This window comes from Pangasianodon hypophthalmus, chromosome 4, assembly GCF_027358585.1.
Source record: "Pangasianodon hypophthalmus isolate fPanHyp1 chromosome 4, fPanHyp1.pri, whole genome shotgun sequence".
Classification (NCBI taxonomy): Eukaryota; Metazoa; Chordata; class Actinopteri; order Siluriformes; family Pangasiidae; genus Pangasianodon; species Pangasianodon hypophthalmus.
In genome coordinates this window covers 32,231,787-32,257,232 of record NC_069713.1, presented here as the reverse complement: position 1 = coordinate 32,257,232, position 25,446 = coordinate 32,231,787, and the positions used below count along the sequence as shown (strand labels likewise).

Sequence of the window (25,446 nt, the reverse complement as noted above, 5' to 3'; positions counted from 1 at the left end):
TAGCATAGAATTGGAAAATCATCAACATTTTACTAATAACGTAACACAATTTGCAAATGTTAGCAATTGTTACATAACGTTGTATAAACATCTCCTAAAAATATCAACAATTATATGTATTTCTTTGTTATATAATTTTTGAATCCATTTATTGTTAGTCTTGGATTAAGTGGATTGTCCTCTATACAATGGAGCAACGTATTATAACGACCTTTATAACGATAGCACTTGCGTCATCATTCGTCTATAACCGCTTTGAGAGAATTCATTAATGGTTCATCGTGGTAATGTTATATTCAAATTAATAAGTTAGGAATAAAGAAATATGCAAATATGTACTTCAAGAGAGCAGAAAAAAGCAACAACCACGGGGCGTGTCCAGATAAATCAGCAGAATAAAGTCTGACGTGGATAAGCAGCAAAATTAAACGTTAATTACTATTAATAAATGGTAATAAGTGAAGAGTAAATGGAAGGTTTTTGTGTCTGGTATCCTCACCTGACATGTATTTGGAGTTGGTGTGGATGACCAGTGGATGATGTATGGGTCTCATGTACTGCGATTGGACAGCCATTTGATTCACATGTTCCACAGACCCTACGCTGTGAACTATTCGTATCTGAGAGGCGAAACACAGAAAAAGAATTTAAGAGATTAAAAAAAAAAACAGCTGAGATTTGCAGAAGGCTAAGAATGTGCTGCAAAATGTTTAACATGAGTTCAAAACATCTTCCTGTGTAAACATAAGTCTATCGTTGTTAGTAGAGAAGGTTTTAAAACGGATGAAGGAAACGACAGACACGCAAACGCGCCGTTCCGCATGCCGAGATGTGACCTCTGACCTCTAGGTTAAAGTTGTTGCTGATGTAGCGGCCATTGAGCTCGGAGCAGCTGAGCCTGAACCTTCTCTCTGACAGGCTGGCCGGTTGCCAGTTGCGGTACCTCACCTGCCGGATAGCCAGCTCGTAATTTGCCATGGAGTCCACACCTGAGACACACACACACACACACACACACACACACACAGGCTATCAGTCAGTGACAAGACACCTACTGAATTGTGTTCAGCTAGACAGAGCCACAAAAATACAGCGGAGCCACTAAGGTGACATGGTGACTATTTTTAAATAAGGCATGGTCACGAGTTAATATATTGACACCATGAGGTAATGCTTTCAGGCCCAGACTAAATATGTATGGCTACATATCATTATTTTATGGCTTTCCCATTGTTTAATGGGAATGGGTGAAAGCCTAACGTCTAACTCAGGCTAATGGTATATCCATGTCTCAACGCCATATATGAAAATAACATTATGAATTAACTTCAAGTCAGTTGTAAGCCTAGCAGCTAAGTGCATGTTCTTCAGCTTATCCTTTAACCCGTTCGACTCATCGGACATTTTCAATCAGTATAAACAAACGAATCATTTTAGCACCACAAGTCTGTTATATGATTAGTCAGGACACTGTTGGGTTTCTGTGCATAGAGTATCGTGGCTCTGCGTTTAGATGCTGGAGAGCAGGATGATGGAAAAAGGGAGAGTTAAATTTAAAGAGTTAAACCGTAGGTATGTTTTCTTCACAGAAGAGCACATTGAATTAGCAGGAAAAACACTGGAAAGTGTGATGAAAAGGTTACAAGAAAAAAAAACAAGTCAAAACAAGGTATATGATAAAGCGCAATAATGAATCAAGGTAACTCATATCTATGAGAAGTGCTAAGACTAAGAATAGGCCAAGTTAAATAAATACGTTTTTAATCTGGACACAAAAACTCTGAGCAAAGTGCCTGAGGTTAGATCTAACCTTTCAGGAGTTTCGACCAGAACTAAACCATGTGGAACTTACAGAGTCAGAAACATCACAAGTGGCTGATTGAAAGCACTGACATATTAGATATTAAAATGATAAACGTGGCCCCATTTATGGACGTAGTAGGATAGCTGTAGTGATGGATACCATAGATGGAGATGCCGGATGTGGAATTAGTGGCGTCTAGATGTTTCCCCAGTAAAGAGCTGTGATGGAGCTCCAGACTCTCGTGCTCTGGATTCAGCTCCTCCCCAATGACTAACACATCACAGTAATCAAGGTTGTGCATTACCTCCAGAATTCCAGGTCTGTGACCTACACACACACACACACACACACACACACACACAAATGTATATTATTATACCTTAAAGCTACACTCTGTGGCTAATTTGTCATGTATCATATGCACAATCTCTCTACTCATATACACACCATATCACCCACTACTGAGCCTTTGCGTGGTGCGTGAATGCAATTTCACTGATCTATTGCTCCTGTGCACAAATTGACGAGCCTTGGACAATTCCTAAGTACATTTGTCATAGTATGGTACAATAGGGATCACTTATATTTGAGAACTTTATTTCCTAAGCATCATGGAACATCGTGTTTCTTCGGACATGTTTATATCACGCTTCCAGGAAATAATCTTAATTTATTGTTTCACATCACATCACATCACATCATATCAGCATGCTTCTCCATGCTAGCTCGGAAGCGGGAGTCACAATTTCAACTTTCCAAGAGTATCAGAGAGGTTTGTGTGTGTGTGTGTGTGTGTGTGTGTGTGTGTGTGTGCACAAGTTAATAAATATGATAAACCTGGCTCTATCAGGAAGTGAATCTGTTACAATAACCAACAGCAGTACTTCTAGCTTCCTGATTTATTCATGTGATCATGTTATTTATGCAGAAAGCAGAACCTATCTCGGGACATTTTTTAAATATCGTTTCAGAACACGTCTCCAACACCCTCCAAGGCACGTGAAGCCAGCCAAATGCATCTTTTCAAAACTGCTGCTCATGCTGCATCTCAGGGCATCTTAAGGCACTCGGAGGAAAACGCTATCCGCCCTCTTCCGCATACATGAGCTCACAGCTGCCCATGATTGCCTAGTGTCGCTGTGATTGAAAAGAGAGAGAGTGTGTGCCGTGATCTCCAGTAAACACTTTTCTCAGGAAAGGGCTTAAATTATTCGAGGTTCGGAGTTCTAAATTAATAGCTTTGTTAATATTTTTTTAATCCTTGTAGAAGCCATCAGCGTTTTGAGTGTAATAAAGTATCGAGCGGAGTGTGTGTGCGCTGTGTTACCCAAGCCGAAGGTCCCGTCGCTCCTGATGACCGTGCTGATGATGTGAATCTCTTTGAACAGTGCCACCCCAAAGGAGGCTTGGAGCTCAGCTGCGGGTATCGTGACTCGCTCGGTGCCTGTGATGCTGATCTGAGGCTCGCTGGGCACCAGCACCATCACCACTGCCTTTATGTTTGGGATGGAGATGCACGAGTCCTCACCGAAACATCTACACCACATAGGCAGGAAAGAAACCCACTGTCACAATGCTCGATTCTCATTGGTGAGAAGGTGGTGATTCATTCTCTTTAACGAAGCACTCACTGAATGGTAGCGGATACATGTAGTGTGCGCAGGCCTGGAGTCGGGAACTGCCTCGAGTTAATGTAGGAGACCTTTGCCATGGCTGTGTTAATGTTCTCCAGATCATCACTTTCCATCACTAGCACTGACTGGGCTGGGTTGAAGTGGAACTAAAATAGAGCGAGAGTGAGCGAGAGAGGGAGAATGTGTTAAAAGATTTACGCTTGTGTGTATGAGCTGATCTGTTTATGTGTATGTGTGCACCTTGATGCCTTTCCCCAGACTCTCCATGGAGTTGATGTCCAGACCCTCCTTGCAGGCCTGTAAACAGGAGATGACCTTCTGAGTCTCGATCTTCCCAGGGCGGATAGTGAGTCCCGAGAGACTTCCGCGGAAGTACTGCGTGAAGCGCGGAGTCGTCACCTCTCCTCCTGCCAGGTAGTCACAACATGGTCAACAAAAACCGAGCATACAAAACACGCGCAACAGCCAACTCTACCTGCATTACAACAATGTATTTCCTTCTTCAATCTGCTGATACTAGCATTCAGAGAAGGTCCTGAATCTCCAATGATCATTTCTCTGACAGATTTTACCATTTGATTGTAAAAAAAAGAGTAAGGGAACACTTGAGTTCTCATTTATGACAGAAAAGGACAGCCTACTACAGTATCTCTCTTATGATATAGAAGCATTTCTTTTTCTAGCCTGGAATTATTCAGAAAGACGAGGATTAAAATGAAAACCCAGCTCCTAACACTCTCTATTTGAGTAATTAGATTATAAAGAAGTAAATTGCCCATCCATGTCTGTTTGCGAGTGCAGAACATTAGCAGTAGCATGATGAAATGCTTATGAAATCAATGAGTCCTAGCGCTAGTAAACTTCTAACAACAGCTCTAACAGCTAGAATTCAAACCGCAGGTGTATGTTAATGTGCTCTTTCTAATACGTTACTGTTTCTATAAAAACGACTTACGCGAGACTTGAATGGTCGACACTCCACATAAACAAATGAAAAAAAAATTTAAGTTGTTTATATTATCATTGATTATTTTTCCTATAGTGTTTTATTCCTTGCTTGTTTTCTTTCAGAACTTAGACAGTAGAATGCATTGCTTTCTTCAACCATGATAAGGATCTCAGTTTTTCCAGCCTTGACACAGCTTATGTTATACAGGAAGCTGTTATTATGTTGACTGCTTAAGCAATCTCACATGCTAACACTCTTGAAAGCTTCTATAATGTGGCTTAGCTGAGCTTAGACATGATCCGCTGAGGTGTACTTGTGAGTGAACCGTTCGATTCTTTTGAATCCCGTCTTGGGGATCACAATAATCAGCACCGGAGGCAAAATTGAAAGAAAAACAGATGAGTGCTGAGAGCCTCATTTCAGAATACTGAAACTAATCGCTTTGGATGGTTTGTAGAAAAAAAAAAAAGAGAAGAAGGTACTGTGTTTTCAGGGGCCAAAAATGGCATCTCTATCGGTATTCCAGCTAGGATTACTAATCCCTTTCCTGGCTCTAACAAAAACATCTCTAACTCTACAACTCTTAAATTCACTAGCATGCTCTCTAATATGTGTATTAATGCTAATAGTATGCATAAATAGTAAGCCATGACTTGTGGCTTCATTAATGTTGCTTGTTATTTAGAACGATAGTATGATAGTATTTGTGTGTCGCTTGTTTTATGACTGGCCAATCACAGTGAATAATTCAAATACATCTCTCGTATACAACAGATCAGATTTGTGTGTAAAATTATAATAAAGCAAAGAACCACATTTTCCCATTGTTGTTCCAATTCCTTATAAACTATAAAATATAGTAATGAATTACAGAATAGCCCCTTTAATGAACGTGGAGGTGGTGCTCGTGAAAATTGATCACTAGTGGTGAATGAAACCAGGCTGAGAGTTGGAGAGACAAAAAAGGTCCCATCATAACAGTTTATTAACAGGTTATCTTTTTAGTGCTTCTTCTCTTCAGTGGTTGTAGAAGCTCTACATTTTGCTGATCTAAGCAAAAAAAACCACCGTAAACATCATGTCCATATTTCCCTCACCTTGCCAACAAGCGCCGACTGTCAGCTGGACGTCAATCTGCGAGGGGTGAATGGGCCAATCGTCTGTTACTAGGTAGGGGTCGTAGGTCACTCCATCGACAAAAAGGGTCACAGCGGGAAACTCCACGTTGATCACGTAGTAGTGCCACTCTTTATCACAGATCTGTGCGGAGAAAAGAGAAAGAAAAGATTTCTTAAGATTAACGATTTCTCTTAACATTCACCTAAAAGCATTTACAACATATTCAGCTCATGCCTAATGTACTGTATTTGGCAGCCTAGAGAACAAAATATCCATCTTGGATCATAAAATACACGAAGAACACAGATAGCGTAATAAAAATACACACACTGGAAGCGACCAGAAGTGATGGTTTTGCTCTCTACACTTCCCTGCGCTATTTTAGCTAGCTAGCTAACTCGAGTTAGTGGTCTATTGGTATCGTGTATGCATGGAACCATCTCCGATGCAGATGTACGTAGATCCACAGAGCAGCATGCTGTAACACAACACAGTTCAGTCTTAATAGAATTGTCATTAATAATAGTTAAGTAGTTAATAGTTATATAATGTTTAACTGTCATGGTTTCCCACTTTGTGTCAACGTTTCCATGGTGACAAACTCCATATGGTTGGCTTTGTTTTGGTTTCTGTTCGAGTCCTGTCTCTGCTCTTGTCCTGTCACTGGTTTGTTACCTGGTTGTGGGCACCTGTTCGGTGTTGGTTCTTGATTAACATGTATAAATAGCTGTCTTTTTTTTTTTTTTATTTATCAGTCTTTATATTACTGTAAATCAGAGCCTTGCACTCGGTGCTCTCATTATTCAGCTATTAAACAACAAAATTACAGAAAACCGGTGCTTATTTTTTGAATAGCCGTCACTTCTGTTGGTTAAACACTGTTATGCTCCTTTTTCTTTATCTATTTTGAGGTGATTTTAATCTGTTAATCCCGTCAGCATACTGTGCCTTTGACCTATAGAGCAAACTATAAATTAAACCATGACAAGACGAGTGTCTAGTCTAGTGTCTAAAGGGCAAGGGATATTAATATTAATATGAATATGAATGTTATGCAGTGACAGCTAAGACCTACATTGCATGACAATATACAGCTAATCATGCGTTATATTACACCCACAAATCAAAAAAATCCTCCTTAAGAAATTCAGATTTAATTAAAATTGCTACTGTATTTAAAAATGAGGCATCCTTGGAAAATTCACCTCTTCGATTTTGTCATATGCCATGTAGGTGGCCTTGCAGGAATAATAAAAATGAGTAATAATAGTCATATTCATTAACAGCAGACAAATGATTCTCTCAAGGTCCTAGAAGGAGAGAATTCAGAAAGCTCAGCTTGATTTTTCAGCATTCTGATAGATTATTCTGTTTTTCTGCTATAGATGGCTATATTTTGTATTCAGAAAAGCTGTTCTAAATTCAAAATATAGCTATCTATAGCAGAAAAACAGAATAGTCTATCTGTTCGCTTCTCCTACCCTTTTACTGGATCGCATCTGTGTTACAGAAACGCAAAAACATTCTGAAAAAAAAAAACATTAAATGCTCAGGCTTTGAAATATTCAGATGTTTTATCTGTATATTGACAAAAGTTGCATTGTAAGATAAAATTACTTTTAGTTCAGTTCAGTTGGCCGCTTTACTCTGGGGATGTAATCGAATATATTATTCAGAACAGATAATGTGTTATAAACATATACAGATACAGATAGAAGGCGAACTATTGTTTTTTTTTTTGTTTTTTTTTTAATTATCCACAAAGATTGAAAGATTCAGATTCATAGCGGCCATTTGGCTGAGACTAGAGGTGTTTACTTTCATGCGGTCAAACGTGAAGCTCACTGGACAAAGACAAACCACGTTCGTTAGCGGTGTAGCACTGCACAATGCATTTGCAGCATCCTTAGGATCCGCCCGGTCAAGGTTGCATTGGTTTAAATTAGGCTACTAGTTTGGTTATATTTTTGGGACGTACTGTACCTAACGGTTAGAAAACATTGCTGGAAGATACAAACAAAAATAATAACCATGCCATTGGGATTAAAACAAAACAAAACAAAATATTCAACAAAAATAATAACCACGCCAACGGGATTAAAACAAAACAAAACATTCCCTATTTGGACAGCAATTATGAACTCGAGTGATGTAGCTAAGGTTGAGGAACTGTTAAAGCCAGAATTCATACACCATGCTGACAGGCCTGACAATTCTACCTCTGTTTTTGTTTTTTTCTGGTGTTTTCCAGACAAACAACACAAAAAACAAATGAAATTAATATGGTTTAGACCACACCCACTTCAGTTTTAAGTCTGAATACAGATACAGATTGGTTCATTGCATTACACACCTACTACACCCAGAATCTCTCATTCTTTTAACACGTTTATTATGGCAGGCCACACCTCCCCACTTCAGCTGACACACCTCCCCACTTCAGCTAACACACCTCCCACTTCAGCTGACACACCTCCCCACTTCGGCTGACACACCTCCCCACTTCGGCTGACACACCTCCCCACTTCAGCTGACACACCTCCCCACTTCAGCTGACACACCTCCCCACTTCAGCTGACACACCTCCCCACTTCAGCTGACACACCTCCCCACTTCAGCTAACACACCTCCCCACTTCAGCATTCAGCTAAACATCACCAATCTGGAATTAGACGCACAACAGATAAACCTAGTCGCCGTTCACCAATTGAATTCAGTGGGCTTGAGGGGATTTACTCAGAAGGTAAAATGTCCATGAGAAAAACAAAGGGTATGAAATGATCATCCATGTTTGCACTCTGATAGGTGGAGTTGTTGATTGCTTTCAGAGTGCAGACTGAGCTGATCATTGGAGCATGAGATTGGCTGAGTGTTTCTAAGTGCCAGGAGATTTATGGACCTGTAATAGTCCAGGCTTGAGCTTCTTGGGGGTAAACAATCATTTGAGGCTATCTGTCCCCCCACCTTCTCTCCTGACCCGTCAACCCACCATGTTGAGCTACAGAATGTACAGAATTTGTAGTTAAGGATTAAGTAGTGCTCAGTTTGAAAGAAAGAAAGCACAGGATATGATGAACAGCTGTTGAATAGATTTCCCAACATAGTGCACAGGTACAGGAGTTTAGAATTTGCTTCAGAATGTAAAATATTACACTGGAGGTGAGATATTGACATGGAAGAAGAAAATTGGATATTTTTGAAATTTCTAAATTTCTGAGGTACCAGATAAAAAGTTTAGCAGGACTAGAACATTTTCATATTGCTAAATCCTGCACATCAGAAAGGAGAAAGATTCAGCTAAAGACAAGAACCTTCTCTCGGAAAGAATAGGCTCTCCAAAAAGATGAAACAAAGACTCGATCTCTAAACACAAAGGACAACGCTCCAATGCTAGGATCATGGTGCACCTATTATCTGTGTGCTCTATCCTCTGTTGGAATTCATCTGTCCATTTACAAATGAGATGCTCGTACAGGGCAAGAATCACCTGGTTGATGGAGCTCCTACCAAACGGTATGCATGGCACACTTTCACACAGAAACAGCCTTCACCACGGTTGACTTGAAGGCGTCCGGCTCTAGTGTGCTAAATATAAGACGCACCTCTCATCATCATTCCTCTCCTCCACAACAGCGCTGACCAAAATCATAGCGACTTCCCACTCTCCACTGAGCAGTGGCAGATAAATGATTCAGGAATTCCAGAGACGTTATTGGCACTGACCTCCATGTCTCCGCCGCAAGCTGGTCCAGTATGTGACCTGATCCTAAGAATACCAAATCAGTGCTCTAGGGAGCTGGGTTTAAACACAAAACTTTGTGCTGGTCTGTCTGATAAAAAAACATGTTCATCTATCCAGAACTAGTAAGCGATCGCTGAAAATTTATTTTAGACCTTAATTTATTTGAGAGATTGCAGGGTTTTTTTGCATAACTGTCCACTTCAATTCAATTCAATTCAATTTTATTTGTATAGCGCTTTTAATAATGGACATTGTCACAAAGCAGCTTTACAGAAATAAATGGATTCAAAAAATTATTGTAAATATTTGAATTTAGCCCTAATGAGCGAGCCAGAGGTGACGGTGGTGAGGAAAAACTCCCTGAGATGATATGAGGAAGAAACCTTGAGAGGAACCAGACTCAAAAGGGAACTCATCCTCATCTGGGTGCAACGGATAGTGCGATTATAAATCATTCCCTTCTATTATTGTGTACTATAAGGACAAATAGTGCAATTGTGCAACCAATAAATTCATCACAGTTTTTGCAAGATGTCCGGTTGGTTAAAATCTATCCACTGTCCACTGATGGAGTCCTGAGTACGAAGCTGCTCGTGGCAACTGCAGCCCCAAAGCCACTACAGCAAAAACATTCACACTTTCATATTAAAAGCAGTTCCTGATTTTAATAAATTTGCAGTTAGACTACAGTTACCGTTATTTACGCTTGTTTTTTTTAGCTACTAAATTTTAGATTAACCTCTTTCCTTTGAGTTGATGAGCCAGTTAGGTCGTCTACAGCATGATAACAAGCTATGAAAACAACCTTGATGCTAGAATTCTGCACTGCATTGATTCATTCTTCAGTCTGATGAACCCAGAGTCTATCCTACTGGGCGCAAGGCGGGAGAGTTCACAATTCACCACAAGTGGCTGGAAGGCACACACACATTTACACGCTCATTCACACTTAGGGGCAGTTTAGCAAAGCCAGCCCACCTACATGCGTGTTTCTGGACAGTGTGAGGAAACTGGAGAACCCGGATGAACCCCAGACGGATGAATACAGAGAGAACATGCACAGAAACTCAGCACAGATGACCCAAAATAAAATCCAAACAACTGTCTTGATTGTTTATTCGGACAAATCCAATGGCACACAACTTGTACTTCATACCCAATTAGCAATTAGTTCCTATTTGCTCTTTGACGTACAAAATGGAAGAAAAACAGAACCGTGGTTTCACCTTATCCTGTCACATATGACCTCTTATTAAAGGTGTATAGAGACATTACAAATAAATGCCATATATTTATCATAAAAATCCTTCTAAGTGTATCATTTTTAAGCAGGAATGCACATCATTGCATAGTATGTTTAATGTTTAAATGTAATGTAATTATTATATTAGTAATATTAAAAATATATACTATATGGCCAAAAGTATGTGAACACCTGTCTATCACACCATTATGCAGTTCTTCCCCAAAAAAGTTGCCACAATGATGGAAGTACACAGTTGTATAGAAAGTTTGCATGCTGTAACATTACGACTTCCCTTCACTGGAACTAAGAGGCCCAAACCTGCTCCAGCATGACAGCATTGCTTCTGTGAACGTAGGGTGAGAACAGTCCTACCACTCTGTTTATGCAGGAAGTAGATGGAACGATGGGAGATGGAATGTTTTTGTGATTTCGTCCCCCATGACATTCTCTTCAGGCACCCACACCACTCTCACCCAACTCCAGGCATGCAACAGAGAGAGATATGGCACTGATGAAATTTGCAAAAGCCTTGGGAGGTGAAGGTGGAATAATATCTCATCAGTGCATGAGAGGAAACTCATCTCTCTAACCCTTCACATCTGCATTATTGGGACCACAGAGTTTGCTGGCAGTTCATCACATCCACTTTCCTGGAAAAGGCCATTCGTGCACACCAAAGCGCCAACACACTTGTGCACTTGCACACAAACACGTGGCTTAGCTTCGTCTCAGCGTGGCTCTGCCAAGCATTTCAGCCAGCCATGACAAAGCCATCATTTCAGACTCTCTCCTCCAGGAAATGCATTGTGTGATCAGAAGGAGCTGTTCGGATTCAGCTGGGTTCTCGAATAATCCCTACAGTAGGCTTATAGTGAAGAACTACTGAAAATTGAGTTTCTCTTTTTTTTTTTAGTCAGAAAAGCCGTAAGCAAAACCAAGCTTTTGTGGAACGACAGAGAATGGGAATATTACATCATGGGTGGATGTTTAATACTGTTGCAGGTGTTAGTAGCTCTCTTGATTGCTGGAAAGGTAGAAGGGGTAGAAGAATTAAGGATTTCCCTTTTCATCCTTTGCTTTTTCCACTTAATTTTAATTTTGTATCGTGAAGATGGTTTATTCTCTTTTGGAGACGTTTTGTTGACACACTATTTGTACACTATTATTTTAAATAATGAATAGCTTTCTAATTTATTTCTTCATTATTCAACTATATCATCACGTCTCAAAATCGATGATATACCAAGAAAGTAAGGAGAGGAAGACCGCTGCTGCTCTATTGCGTCATTGCCTTGGCCGTGCTACTCGAAAAGCAGAAACAGTAACAGCAGTTTGCAGCTGGCGAAGTTGCGTAAAACATTACTAAGATAAATACTAGACCTTATTCCAAGCACATCATAAACTTTGAGATGGTAAGGAGTTATCTAGCTACGATATGACTATGTGGTAAATTACTTTCAATATCACTAGCTCTCAAGTTTATACCTGCTTGTTAGCTAGCTAACTTTGTTTACGTGAAGTAAAGAAACTTTGTTTATGTGAAGTAAAGAAAAGCAGATAAAATATATTAAACTATATATAAAATATATAAACTGGGACTTTTAAGAAACTCCACTGATATTAAGTGTGAATGAGTGAAAGGAAAAAAGACATTACTGATATATAAATACTGAAACATTTACGTAAACAAGTAGCTATAAATTGTTTATAATATAAAGTAAACTTCTGGGTTTTACAATAGTGATCCAGTAAGACATAAGCAATGAACAGTCATGGATAAACACAGTGGTAACATGGTAGCTGTGTCTAAAGCGGACGTACTATGCACTATATTCTAACACCATACACTATGGATGATTTTTTCGTAAACAAAAATGATAGCTCACTGAATGGTACGTGATATCACTGACCACAGTAACACCTGGTGATTTTAAAATCCAAAATGTCTACTCACATCAATTTGTTCCTAATTTGTGCTGACAGTGTAATGGCATTCTCACTCGGGGCATTTACTGCGGCATCGTCTGATGCTGAAGGAAATCACAGGTTCAGCGCATGCAGTCCTCAGGAGAAAAGGGTCTATTCAGTGTCACGGTGACAGATTTGTGTGTATTTTATATTTATATTCTTCTGCTGAAGGGCAGAGGCTCCAATTTTACACACCTACACATACACATTCATATAAACACTTCCAGCATCTGCGTTTTCCCAGAGTTTTTTATAGCAGGATGTCCTTTATGAATACAGGATCTCCGTTAGATCAATAACATCATTTCACGTCATCTTTTAGGAAGCAAAATCATTTGCGCCGGGCCTCCCTCGTTTATAGTCACCACAATTAGCAGAAGAAATCATTTATCAGTCCCTTTATGACATTATACTCTTCTTCCTATGCTCTCAGGACTGAAGAACATCGATAGTGAAATCGATAATGCAACATGTAGTTGCATCAGCTTACTGATACAAATGTATTGAGTCAAAAAGCACAACAACCAAGACCTTCTCTCTCTCTCTCTCTCTCTCTCTCTCACACACACAATTAAAAACTGAACTAAATGTTTTAAAGATCATGTTTTAAAGAGATGCCTATGTCTACTGCGGACATTGTAGGCCATGAAAACATTAATTCAGCATCTAGGATTGTGACACTGGCACATTAGGGCCATAATCATACACATCCCATTCCAGATTTAGTCCCCATTTGCTGTTATAATGAGCTCCACTCTTCTGGGAAGCTTTCCACTAGATGTTGGAGCGTGGCTGTGGGGATTTATGTTCATTCAGCCACAAGAGCAGTAGTGAGGTCAGGCGCTGATGTTGAGCGAGAAGACCTGGTGTGCTGTGGTTGTTCCAGTTCATCCCAAAGGTGTTCAGTGGGGTTGAGGTCAGGGCTCTGTGCAGGACACTCGAGTTCTTCCACTCCAACTTTCACACACCATGTCTTCATAGAGCTCACATTGTGCACAGGGGCATCGTCATGCTGGAACAGGTTTGAGCCTTTTAGCTCCAGTGAAGAGAAATCTTAATGCCTAAGCAGACAAAGACATCCTATATAATGGTGTGCTTCCAAGTTTGTGGCAACAGTTTGTGGAAGAACCACATATGGGTGTGATGGTCAAGTGTCCACAAACTTTTGGCCATATAGTGTACACTCAGTTATTTCACCAAAGGAAAAAACTGAGAAGAGGGTAAATTGCTGTTTGAAAAGGCGTTTAATATGTGCTGTTTAATATGTGCTTTTTAAGCCCTAAGAGTTGTCTTTATTTGATTTGTATTTAATCACAGTTAGAGTTTTCCGAACTTCAAAGTGACGGTTGCTTTATTGCATTTAGCCAACAAGCATGTATCTTAGCATCGACTGGAAATGCAGGAAAGCATTATATGAATAATAATATGAATAATAATGTCATGTCAAGAAGACAAAGTAATGTCCAAGACAAGGAGAATATGATGAAATACAAAACAGTTTTTAAATGACCATTTCACTAAATACTGGAAAAAGGTTATGCAACAACTGTATCACCCATGTGAAAAAGTAATTGCGCTCTTAAACTTAATAACTGGTGGTGCCACCTTTAGCAGTAACAACCGCAATGAAATGCTTCTGTTACTCCATTCTTCTTAGCAGAATGGTTTTAATTCAGCCACATTGGAGGGTTTTTGAGCAAGAACTGCCCATTTACGCTCCTGCCACAGCATCTCAATGGGGTTCAATCAAGACTTTGACTGGCGTTCTGTTTCTTTTGAGCTATTCATGGTGGACTTGCTTTTGTGCTTCAGGTCATTGCCATTCTGCATAATCCAACTTGAACTGGTGGACTTCTGCATAACCCAACTTGGACTGATGATTGGAGATAATCCTTTAGAATTTGCTGGTAGAGAGCAGAATTCCTTGTTCTGTCATTATGGAAAGTCACCCAGGCTCTGAAGCAGCAAAGCATCCCCACACCATCACACTACCACCACCACAGTCATGGACAAACTGGTGTCCATGTTGTCCACAGACTGTTTGACATGTTGGTATGATGTACTTATTGTAGGATGTTGTGTTAGCATTATGCCAGATGTAATAAGTCTTTCAAGAAGTTCCACTTTCAACAGTCCTAAAGCTTGGGGTTCATCAAGATGTTTTTCTAAGATAGATGTAAGGCAATCATTATATTCTTCTTGGGTAGCAGTTTCAACCTTGCAACTGTCCCATGGATACCATTTTTGCCTAGTCTTCAGTTTCTAATGGTGAAATCATGACAGCTGACCTCATCCAAGGCTATTGAGATCTGCATTTCCTTAGATGTTCACCTGGGTTCTTTGGTGTCTTCCTGGATGAGTCGTTAATGCGCTCTTGAGGAAATTTGGTAGGCTGACCACCTCTGGGAAGATTCACCACTGTTCAAAGTTTTACCCATTTGGAGATAATGGCTCAGACTGCAATGCTGGGGTCTTTGCACACTCCTCTGTCTGGACGACTGGTTGCTGTGTGGACAGTCCCAAGAGCAAGTGACGAGCCTGATCTTACATATGTAAACTCTGGGATAAACAGTCAATTATGAGACCATTTGACACTTCGACCACCTCAAACCTCAACTCTTGGGCTATTTGTTGTCTTATCAAGCTGCAAGTTCAGGTTTGCTGTTTGCTTTCTGGCCAGACTATAGTGCACAAACACACAGAGAGTGATTGTACTAAATTGTATACTGGGCAGAGCAGAACTGACTCACTGAAGCCAGAGTGGCTCACTGGAAAAAAAAAAAAAGTGTTGAAAGCTTAATTTCCTTGTAACCTGTAATGAACTGAGGAGATCGTGCTGGCATGTTGAATGGCTCATGCTGTTATGAAAATACAAAACCCTCTCTGCTTGTGTGCAATTTCTCAATGGCAGATAATTAACCCAGAGGAAATTTGCAATTGCTGACACATTTGCAGACTCTCGTGGCTGAGGAAACTGTCACAGTTATTTAACACAGAAGAAATATGTAGCTGCTGACACAATTGGAGGCTCTCAAGGCTGTAGAAACAGATGTTACATTGCCTGTGTAATCAGTCATATTTCTAGACCGGTTTCATTTAAAAGCCTGACTCCCGACACATGAAAAAATCTGTACACTGTCTAATATTTTTGGGACATGCTGAGTCTTCAAGTTGCGTGAAGTGATTACTACAGCACATAAGACACTCTGTTTACTCAGGAGACATCTGAAGTAATGAGAACATACGTCTGAAACAGAGATTCACAAATTATAGATGTCATGGCAGAAACTTAGTCATAATTCATCTCATACGGATGTTCCATCTGTTTTCAATCAGCAACTGAAAGTGTGGTTAAAATTGTGGGTTATTAATTATCGGAAGGTTGGGAAGTATTTCAAGCTGAGATACTAACAAGCTGCCACTGATGAGCTCCTGAACAAGGTACTTAAACCTGACCTGATTCAGAGGTACCATAAATCCTGGACACCTGAGCAGGGCCACCTCTCCACCCCATGAACCAATGCATGGAGACCTGACCGTCCACAATGCAACCCAACACAAAAAACACATTCTTTACTACATTACAAACCCATGATGAATATTTGAGTAGCCCCAGTGATGCACAAAACGCAATCTTACCTTAGGCAACTGGCTGCTTTCCTGTTTTTCACCTCACAAACTCATCCACTAATTCGCCAACGTCCAACGCTTTAACGAGGTCAGACTCAATGGCCGGCAGTTGCGGCATGTTGTGTCTTTTTTAGCCCATTTTAGTTCGGATTTCATTTTTAGTCCAATCCAGTGGCCTAATTCACTTCAAATCTATACCCATCAAGGACCCTCTAGTGGTCTAGGCCTCTGGCCATCCCATTCATTCTGGAATTGAACTACGCCTATTTTGGTTTCCAGACACACACTCTCTCTCTCTCTCTCTCTTTCTCTCTCTGTACTCTTGGAGGAAGTGTGTATCAGTGTCTTTTCACCTGCTCCAGCTTCCAGTGGAACTCGGCCGGCCTGAATGTGTCCATCTGCGTGAAGTCCCTCCGCAGCAAGAAGACCAGACGACAGTTGTGCACATAAAGTGAATAATGGTGTCTGTTCATCTCTGCCAATATATATGATGGGCGAAATTAATTAAAATGAAAGGAAAAACCTGAATAAATATCATAAAGAGTGAACGTGTAGTGTAAGCAGTTAACATCCTGCAATGCTCTGTGGCATGGATAGAAATGCTGAGCAGGCCAAGTTGACCTCAGTGTTGGATTAAGATGGTGAGATGAAAGATCTAAGGATGTCAGGATGTCAAGAGCTTCAGGTATAAAGATCATACAGGTGGCTGTGTTTTAGTAGCAAAAGTCACCAAAATCACGATCAGGTTTTCATCAGTGGGAAAGTCGTCAGTATTCGAAATTGTGGTCGAAACGCATATGTAATGACCATGATGCATGTTCTTCAGGTGAATAAGTATGTTAATTGTTTAATATATTAACATTGTGTTGTGATTCCATGGAGATGCAAAAGGTTTTGCCTTTGCTTCAGAATAATTTAACGACTTGCGACATGCTGATTTCTTACTTTCTAAAAATAAATGCAATGTAATGGGGACTGTTTAGCACTAACTAATTTCCTGAATGCTAACTGTAGGCTTATTAGCAATGTTCTCATTTTTGTGTGAAGCATTCCCTTCATAGGCCGGTGGTAACCAGTCATGTTTTCACTCATACCTGTCTTGTCCGAGTTACATAGCAGTGTCTCTTTCTCGCCTCTCAGTCCAGGACTTGGGCCGTGCTTCATCCATGTGGCAATGGTGAATTGTTCAGTGAGGTTCTGAGGCACCACCAGTTCTGGAATATTGGCCGCCTGCCGTCCATCGAAGTGGAAGACGAGGTCACTGTCTCGTCCGCTGTCTGTCAGCAGCGAAGCTGTCCAATTTGCCGAAGCACTCGGGGCAGGGAGAAGATCCACACTGCCTGAAGCGGCACCTGCAGAAATAACAACAGTGAGAATGGCTTTAGCTCATGAGGTGACGAGAACTCACAAACTGAACTAAACCGCAAACATCAGCTCAGCACAGTGCTTTAGCATAGCAAGAACCAGGGGTTCTAACCTCAGTGTCAGAATAATATACATTATAACATTTTTACTAAAGAAAATTCAAACTTACACTGTTACGTTGAAGGTGATGAGTAAGTTATCTGGAAAATTCCCAATGCTTAGCCACAGCTCTAACTTCAAAACTTGTCTGATATCCACATGCACAGCCACATACACATGTTTCATAGAGACCCTGGAACATGCTTTCTCTCTTTTGTACTTGGTAAAGCCTTCTTGGTTTGTGCAATGCAGTTATGAGAAAATATTATTTTCTCCCATTTTTAGACAATGACAGGTGAGCAAGTGTAAAATAATAAGCGATGAGGCAAGCTAGTGTCAGTAGAGCCTTCTTATTCCATGTGAAAAATAAAATAATGTCATTGCTATATGTGAAGCGGGAAATTCTGCCCAAAAAAGTAGCAAAAAAAGACCAAAAATCTGATTTTGACTAAAATTCTGGAGTTAATGCCAATGATATGATGTACTCTGAAACATCTGCTGTTTTTTGCGCAGTGAACGTCATGATTTGATCAAGTTGTCAGATAGCTATGCGCTGTAGAGATAGTCGTAGTGTCTGTATTAGAGTGTAATTGTATTAGAAGATGAACGTTGGATCATTTGAAGGGTTTCCCAGGTTACCACACATATAGCATTACATCTCATTTGTTTGTATTTATCTTAATCAATAATGGATGTTTCCAGTAAATGCCTGACTTCCTAATTGCAAGAATCCATTTCCTGAAATGGACTTGCATTCTTATATATAGGCTTTGAGCACTTTCAGTCATCTATATTATTCATTAATTTATTTAAATTAAGTTTAGCTTCAGTCTGTCTGACCCAAAGTGACCCAGAAGACCAAAAAACATGTTAACTGCTAACATGCATCTGCAGCATTAAAACTCAATTTCTTTCTGCAGTACTTAAACATGGAATTCAGTGCATATGCTGCTGTTCTAAAGCAATAAGCTGAAGTAGTTTCGAAAAATTTTACTGCCTCTACAAATACATTTCACCATCTGTTGGACCCTAATATAAATAAATCACACTTTTTAAATACTGGATACTGAAAATGAAACCAGTGAATTTTTTTTTTTTGCATTTTAATGGCAGGATCAAGGAATTTAATTAAATTTAATTTAATCAAACCAGGCTTAAATAACAAATACACATATCGCAATATTCATAATAGAATGCACCATATATCTGCAATGATCAGCATGGGAGAAGAAATCCAAGACTAATCTGGTTTTCAGGGATGTATGGGGGAGTAAATGTATGTACTTCAAACACCGCGCAAGTCGTTAACTCATCCCACTTCTTTTAATCCTGCCTAAAACGATTAAGGTCTTCAAACTGCCAGGCTGAAGGACTCTTAAATGAAAATGACACAAGTTCAATTTCACCGATTTTCCAATTCAGCAAATGAAGAGAAAATCAATGGCCAGGGCAACTTGTGGGGGAAAAGAGTGTAACTACAGAATTACTAAAATGTATACGAGAGACTCCTGGAACAAATCTTCGCAAGAGTTCTGGTACTTCAGTTTGATTGCATACAGTGGTGTATGGAATTAGTGATTTTGGGGGAAAAAACTTCAGTTCCTCGCTTTATAGAGGAGAGGCATATACATTTAGGATCATTTCCAAGATAATATATATTGCAGATATACGGATATATACTGGACAATTGAGCACAACATTATTAAGTAGTAAACAAAACACGTATTTCCAAACAGTTATGACCATCTGAACCCAATTTACTGGATGTAACTGTTGTAGACCCTATTTAGCATATTAATTAAGGTGTTTGCTCATATTGAACGTCGCAAACCAAATTTTGGATGGATGGATGGATGGACTAAACACTAGGGAATGCATGTGTTCATTAATAATCCAAGTGTTAACTAGTTTCTTAGTACTACATATGGTGCATTCATGCTGATGTTTACTTTAACTAATGTTGTGAATGGTTCCACATGGAGATCCTAAAGATTTGCATTTCTCAAAAAATAGTTTATACCCAAAACTATTGTAGATTTGTACATAATCATAAAGACACCCGGTGTCACCCAGAAGAGGATGAGTTCACTACTGAGTCTGGTTTCTCTCAAGGTTTCTTCCATGTGTCCTTCATCCAGTACCCAAACATCCTGGAGTTGTGAGTTCTGAATACCATACTTCTTGCCTTATCTCGTCTTTTGCCCAGAACTAGCTAAAAGTTAACTAGGTAAGTACTTTTTGTTGTTTCTTGACCTCTGGACTCACCACAGAGCTTCTGCAGCGATTTCTCAGAGTAGGTTTCCCTGTCGCAGCCCTTCCCGATGTGGCTGGTCTGCAGTTCTACCGTGACTCGCACCGAGGACATGGGGCCGCCACACGTCTCGAGGTGCATCATGGGAAACAGCTGCTTGCTGCCCGAACCGGGCTCGTAGTCCACTTGCTTACTCCATCCTGAGGAGAAAACAACATGCTAAACAGCTTTACTAGCACTCCTAGAACAGAAAGTGCACACTGTTAAGGTAATACTGTAGCTCCAATACAGAAATAAATACTGCATGGACGTCTTTAGCAGAAACTAGAACTTGAAACTTGATATTTATCAAGTATTTTTGTGAAAAAACTTAAAGTGTTAGGAATTTAAAATGGCAGTTAAGGCACAATCTATTCCTCTGAATTTTGTTTTCAACATATCTGATGAAAATTCAGTTACAAATTTTAAAAAAATAATAAAATCAGGACATAATGGAATGTTGGTGCAAATTTGCAGGAATATAGTCATTACTCAGTCTAATACCAGGCTTTGGAAATTTATGGATGTAAGAAAAAAGCATAATAAACTAATCTAAGTCAGATAAGAAACTTGAAAGCTCATAACAAATACGCTAAACATTGCTTGCCCTCAGTTCACGGACACTGTTACTAACTTTCCATTAAAATATTTATCATTTAGCAATCCTTACGTAAAGTTGTTTGCAAATGTTTTCCTAGACCAACCTGAACTAAAACTTCAAATTTAAAAAAAAAAAAAATTGGATAACATATGCAGTGTGTTATATAAGTTGATAAATGCCAAATCTCCCATAAATTACCAAACACTTTTACAGCAAAGTCGATTAATAATTTAGTCATAAAACTTCATTAAATCTGAAAATGACAAAAACCCACACAAACCAACGTATCCTCCTTTTACAGGATGCCATTTCTTTTGCTCTAATTGAATAGTCTTCTTTGTCTTTGCTGATGGATTTATTTTGGTTTGCTTTCTTTCAAGTCACTATCATTTTTCTTTCTCACTACTTCGGACACATTTTTATAAAGGCAAGACAGTAGTTGAAATAGATGCCTTTTTTCTCCAGAGAGAAAGGGTCATAGTTCTTTATGAATAACTGAGGCAGCATTTTCGCTCTAAATAAAACAGAACAGAGAGGACAGGCTTTATGCTTAAAATAAAAAATGGTGTGTGATTGGTTCGGATTGTTCAGAATAACAGCAATCACTTTTTTATTTTACCAAATCCATAAAAACACAGAGAAATAACAATAACTATTCCACACAACGTCCTGGGATGCTTGTTAAAATGGAACCCTGTGGGTCCACACCTTTTCTAGGTCTGGAGAAAAGGAGGCCATCCCCAGGTTCAACTAGCCAGGACGTCTGTATCACGCTTTTCTTTTTCTTTTCTTTTGTTTCCAGCAAATGAGCAAATGAACTGTTAAGCAAATTATAATCGCTTTTAGTTTTATAATCGCTTTTGTCATACTGATGACAAAACCACATAATTATTGTAGGCACAATGCTAATAGTTGGAGCATGCTAAGATCTGTATTTAGAGTTTGCAACTTTAAATCAAAATTTACCGCATATTCAGAGATGGGTTATGCACATGCTTAAGTCGATTTTCTGTCGAAACAACATTACGATTATTAAAATTACCTGCATGCAGTTCGGGCCTTCAAGGTTGCCAGATTTTTCCTGAGTGGAAGCATCCGAGGTTTTTCAATTAAACAGGTAATAGTAGTACTAATACTATACTGCTGCATGAATAGTTATAGTTGTAATTAACACATCGATTATTGCAAATTTGGTTTAATTTAACAGTATGGTTTCCACCCTTATTATTCAGCAGCTTATAAAATAGCACTTGATCCAGCACATCCTATTATTGCACTTTTTTCTATCATGTTCCAACAGTTAATTATGCACACAATTTAACGAAGAAATTAATTTGAAGTCTTGAAATTGTAATGTGGGATGTAGACTATTTTATCGCTCTTTTAATCTTTTTAGTTTGCTATTTGCTAAATGAACAAAATAATATCAAGGTTTTTGTTAAATCGACGCACTCTTCTGTAAAGAAACCGTGCCAACAGTTTGAAGGATAAGCTGACTGAGCACTCATCACTCATCTGCTACACTTTCAGCTCAATTTCCATGTTGTTCATAAACAATGTCTCTGATTAAGATTTAGTTTCTTCTGATGTAAAAAAAAAAAAAAAAAACTTTTAGTCCACCTTAGACGTAACTCAACTCTGAACATGGCCCTAAATTTATTCAGGTGAAAATGGATATATAATCCAACAAAATTCTTTGTTAGGTTTGTGATCATTTGGAAGAAAGGGACATTTGGGATGTGTCATTCATTTTGTATGTTTCATTTTATATACAAGATGCAATACTAATTTAAGTTAAGAAACATTAGGAGACTGGACAAGCAGAGGCACTTTTTCATGGATTTTAAACTTGAGTGAAATGTTAATCTCTCTGCGTGGACAGGGTGGCCTGCAGGAGACAGTTAAGGGATGGAGGATATAGATAGATAGATCAGTGCTGACACATGAGGATTGACCCTGGAGAGAAAGATGGGCTGGCCAATTACAGACCTGCACTACCATGACATGCTGGACTGAGAAATACCCTCTTTTCTTTCTTTCGAGCCTCCTTCTCTCCTTACCCTGGGCTCATCACCTCAGTCACCATGTTTTCCACCTCAGCTCCTCACACTGAATGACAATGCAGGACACACAATCTCCGAGCCAGTGCCTGAGTCTAGCTGCTGGTCAGTGCCTATCAAAAGCTATTTAAGGAACTATCATTCATGAGGCTAAAGGAGGATGGGTTGAGGTCGATTGAATACAGAGAGGAGATGGACTTTACTAAAATTGATTTGCACTTTCAAACTGAACTTGAACATTGTGTGAGAAGCAGTTAGCTTGCTTTTACAAGATTTGTAATTAATGTGCTTGAGGGTGACCTTTTGCGTTGTGCTGGGAGGAAGCCGTTGTTTTGCAGGATGATCAAAACCATCTCTTTCTCCAGGAAATACGAGAACATTCTTTTCCAGACAATGCTTTCCCTTGATAAACTGAGGGGGGAAAAAAAACTGGTGGCACCTTTCTAATTGCCCCAGATCAACAAAGTTTAGCTCTCATTTTAACAAGCATTTGGAAACGTGACCTGCAACAGCAAGATTTGCCTCTGTACAAGTACCGGTAAGATGATTTAATTATATGATATGAAGGGGAAACACAGCTTGGATTACTTTGCTCAGTGTGGAAATTGTCATTGGAATACATTTGCATTAAATTTAAAACTTGACTGAAAGCAGTTCCCCACGCTGGATGCTCAATTTCCCAATGTTTAAAAAAAAAAAAAACAGAGTTAACATGATTTAGCCCAAGGGTTTTTCTTATTCTTTTCTAAAGGCACTTTTGTCCTTATTCAAAGAACCTCTGGTAATACATGGGTAGGTACTTCACAACTGTTAAGCAGAATAGTGACTGAAGAACATCTATTATGTTCATCTACACATATCATCCAAAACACTGGAAAACCCAATGTACATAAGTGGTATTCAACATAAGGTATTCAACATAAATTAAAGCCAAAGACTTTTAGAACTCATTTAGTATCCATTTTTAACACAAAGAAAAAGTGGGGCATGTTAATCCCCCTTTAATTCAGTGACTAATTTAGAGCTCTATATGCAAGAATGGTAGCCGACATTTGAGTGAATTTACCTACCAATTTGGCACAGTGCACCAGAATCATTGGCTCTGGAAAATTAAAGCTCTAGAAGTAATTATAATAAGAATAAGAACCTAATTTCATACACTTTTGTTGCACTTGATAAGGCCAGACTTCAGAACATACAGTAAATAAGAAACATAGTTGAACAAATCCTTAATTACAGCAGAGTTACCCAGTAAAATGTGTTACAGTAAAAGGTATCAGTAATGGTGATCGTGGAATCACAGTACACAGTACACAATGGTGTTGAAGTGGTAAGAAAAGGAGCGTCAGATTAACCTTGCCAGCCAGGCTTGCACATGGGTTTGACGTGGATTTGGACAAGCACGCTCTCTTTCGCCCTCTTTTGGCCGCAGTCGTATGCGCTCACCATGATCTCGTAGTATTGCTGCTTGTCATAACTTAAATGTTCCGTGTTCCGAATATTGCCTTCAGGAAGGAGAAACATATAAAAAAGGGTGAGGCAAAATTACATTCAATTCAATTACAATTCCACATGACTTCCCTCTTTGGCATGTAGTCATACACATTGCTAGCTACATTTGTAATAGTGGTTCTATGCACTTCAAATAACCACCAGGGCCAGTGAAAATCATCTCATTTTACTTTCCTGTGTGCATGTGTATGCATGAAGAGACCTTATAAGAAAGCGACATACAGAATGTGCAATAAATATCACTGTCATACCGCCATCATTCCCTGGAGCCATCTCATTGGGTTGGCACTGAATAACTAATAAGGAACCCTGACAGGAATCCTGGGTTCCCACACCCACTTATCTAATCACAGTGCCTATAAGGACAGAAATGTGGCAGACAGAGGCACCACAGCCCTTTCAGAAAGGTCATAATACATTTGAGGCCCCAGAAAGATGCCATCCTTGGTGCAGTGATGCAGTGTACACATATAGTGTATATAGGAATGTGTCACTATCTAGCAGTACCCAGAGATAAGCTCGTATTGTCCATATTGAGCAATGCAGTGGCCTATGGGATGCATGCCAATCATGGAACCAAGGAAATGCCACACTCCTTTCCATACTGTAAGAGCAGCTTACCTAATTACGATGGGGCTGACTCCAAGCAAGCTAAAGCCTATTTCCCCTCTCACTGAGAATGCACCACTGGGTGTGGCATTTATATTCCAGCCATTGGTTGATAACCAGATTCCAAAAGCCAGAATTTCAGCAAGCCTAGTGGGATTGCCACTAGAGCTTCTGAAAGCAATCCCATCATCCTCAACAGGATCCAGTACTGCACACAGTGACCTGGCCGAATCTGATTGGCAAGCATAACACTGTCTGCCAAACATCAAGGTGACCGGGTGGCTAGAATTCAGTGAATCTAGCTTTCTGAAAAACACCCATGACAATATATAGAGGTTGAAAGGTAGAAATCTGAATGGGAATGCCTGTCCTTGGGAAAAAGTTTGAAAGGTTGAAAATTGGTATCGCGCATTTTCACCTATATGAACCAGCATGATGAGCAATAAGGCAAGCAATGAGAACAAGTAAAAGCCAGCTCAATGCTAGCAGGCACCACGCTGAGTTCCATATGAGTTCTGTATTCATAGAAAAGTGTTGGTAATGTATAAAAAAATACACTCACCATGGTAGAATAGAAGAGATGAGGCTAGGACACATTATCTGTAGCTCCGACTGTAGTCAAAAGCTGCTAAGCAAACAGCTCCAAGGGGTGAAAAAGAAAGAGCAAGATGGCTCTGCGCAAATACCGCATCATACGTCACTTTCTGATTTTGTTGGAAGGTCTCAGCTTGCGTGTGCATGCACACAAGAAGGTAACTGTCTTCATATCATGCACAAATTTTTAGCTGTACCACATAAAGCATCATACTATATACATC

At 39.5% G+C, this 25,446-nt stretch overlaps 1 protein-coding gene across 2 annotated transcripts in view; it reads right to left on the bottom strand.

The window, feature by feature from the left end:
• The window catches only part of clstn2a (calsyntenin 2a), an 83,481-nt gene that overhangs the window by 5,169 nt on the left and 52,866 nt on the right, over nucleotides 1-25,446 (bottom strand). For both annotated transcript variants that reach the window (XM_026937114.3, XM_026937113.3), the window contains exons 5-15: nucleotides 23,863-24,012; nucleotides 19,822-20,007; nucleotides 17,187-17,444; nucleotides 16,446-16,567; nucleotides 5,485-5,647; nucleotides 3,679-3,845; nucleotides 3,436-3,584; nucleotides 3,132-3,340; nucleotides 1,964-2,131; nucleotides 844-989; nucleotides 500-620 (exon numbers count right to left, since the gene is read on the bottom strand). In XM_026937114.3, coding sequence (XP_026792915.1) covers nucleotides 500-620; nucleotides 844-989; nucleotides 1,964-2,131; nucleotides 3,132-3,340; nucleotides 3,436-3,584; nucleotides 3,679-3,845; nucleotides 5,485-5,647; nucleotides 16,446-16,567; nucleotides 17,187-17,444; nucleotides 19,822-20,007; nucleotides 23,863-24,012 — 1,839 coding nt within the window. The remainder of the gene's footprint in view (nucleotides 1-499; nucleotides 621-843; nucleotides 990-1,963; nucleotides 2,132-3,131; nucleotides 3,341-3,435; nucleotides 3,585-3,678; nucleotides 3,846-5,484; nucleotides 5,648-16,445; nucleotides 16,568-17,186; nucleotides 17,445-19,821; nucleotides 20,008-23,862; nucleotides 24,013-25,446) is intronic.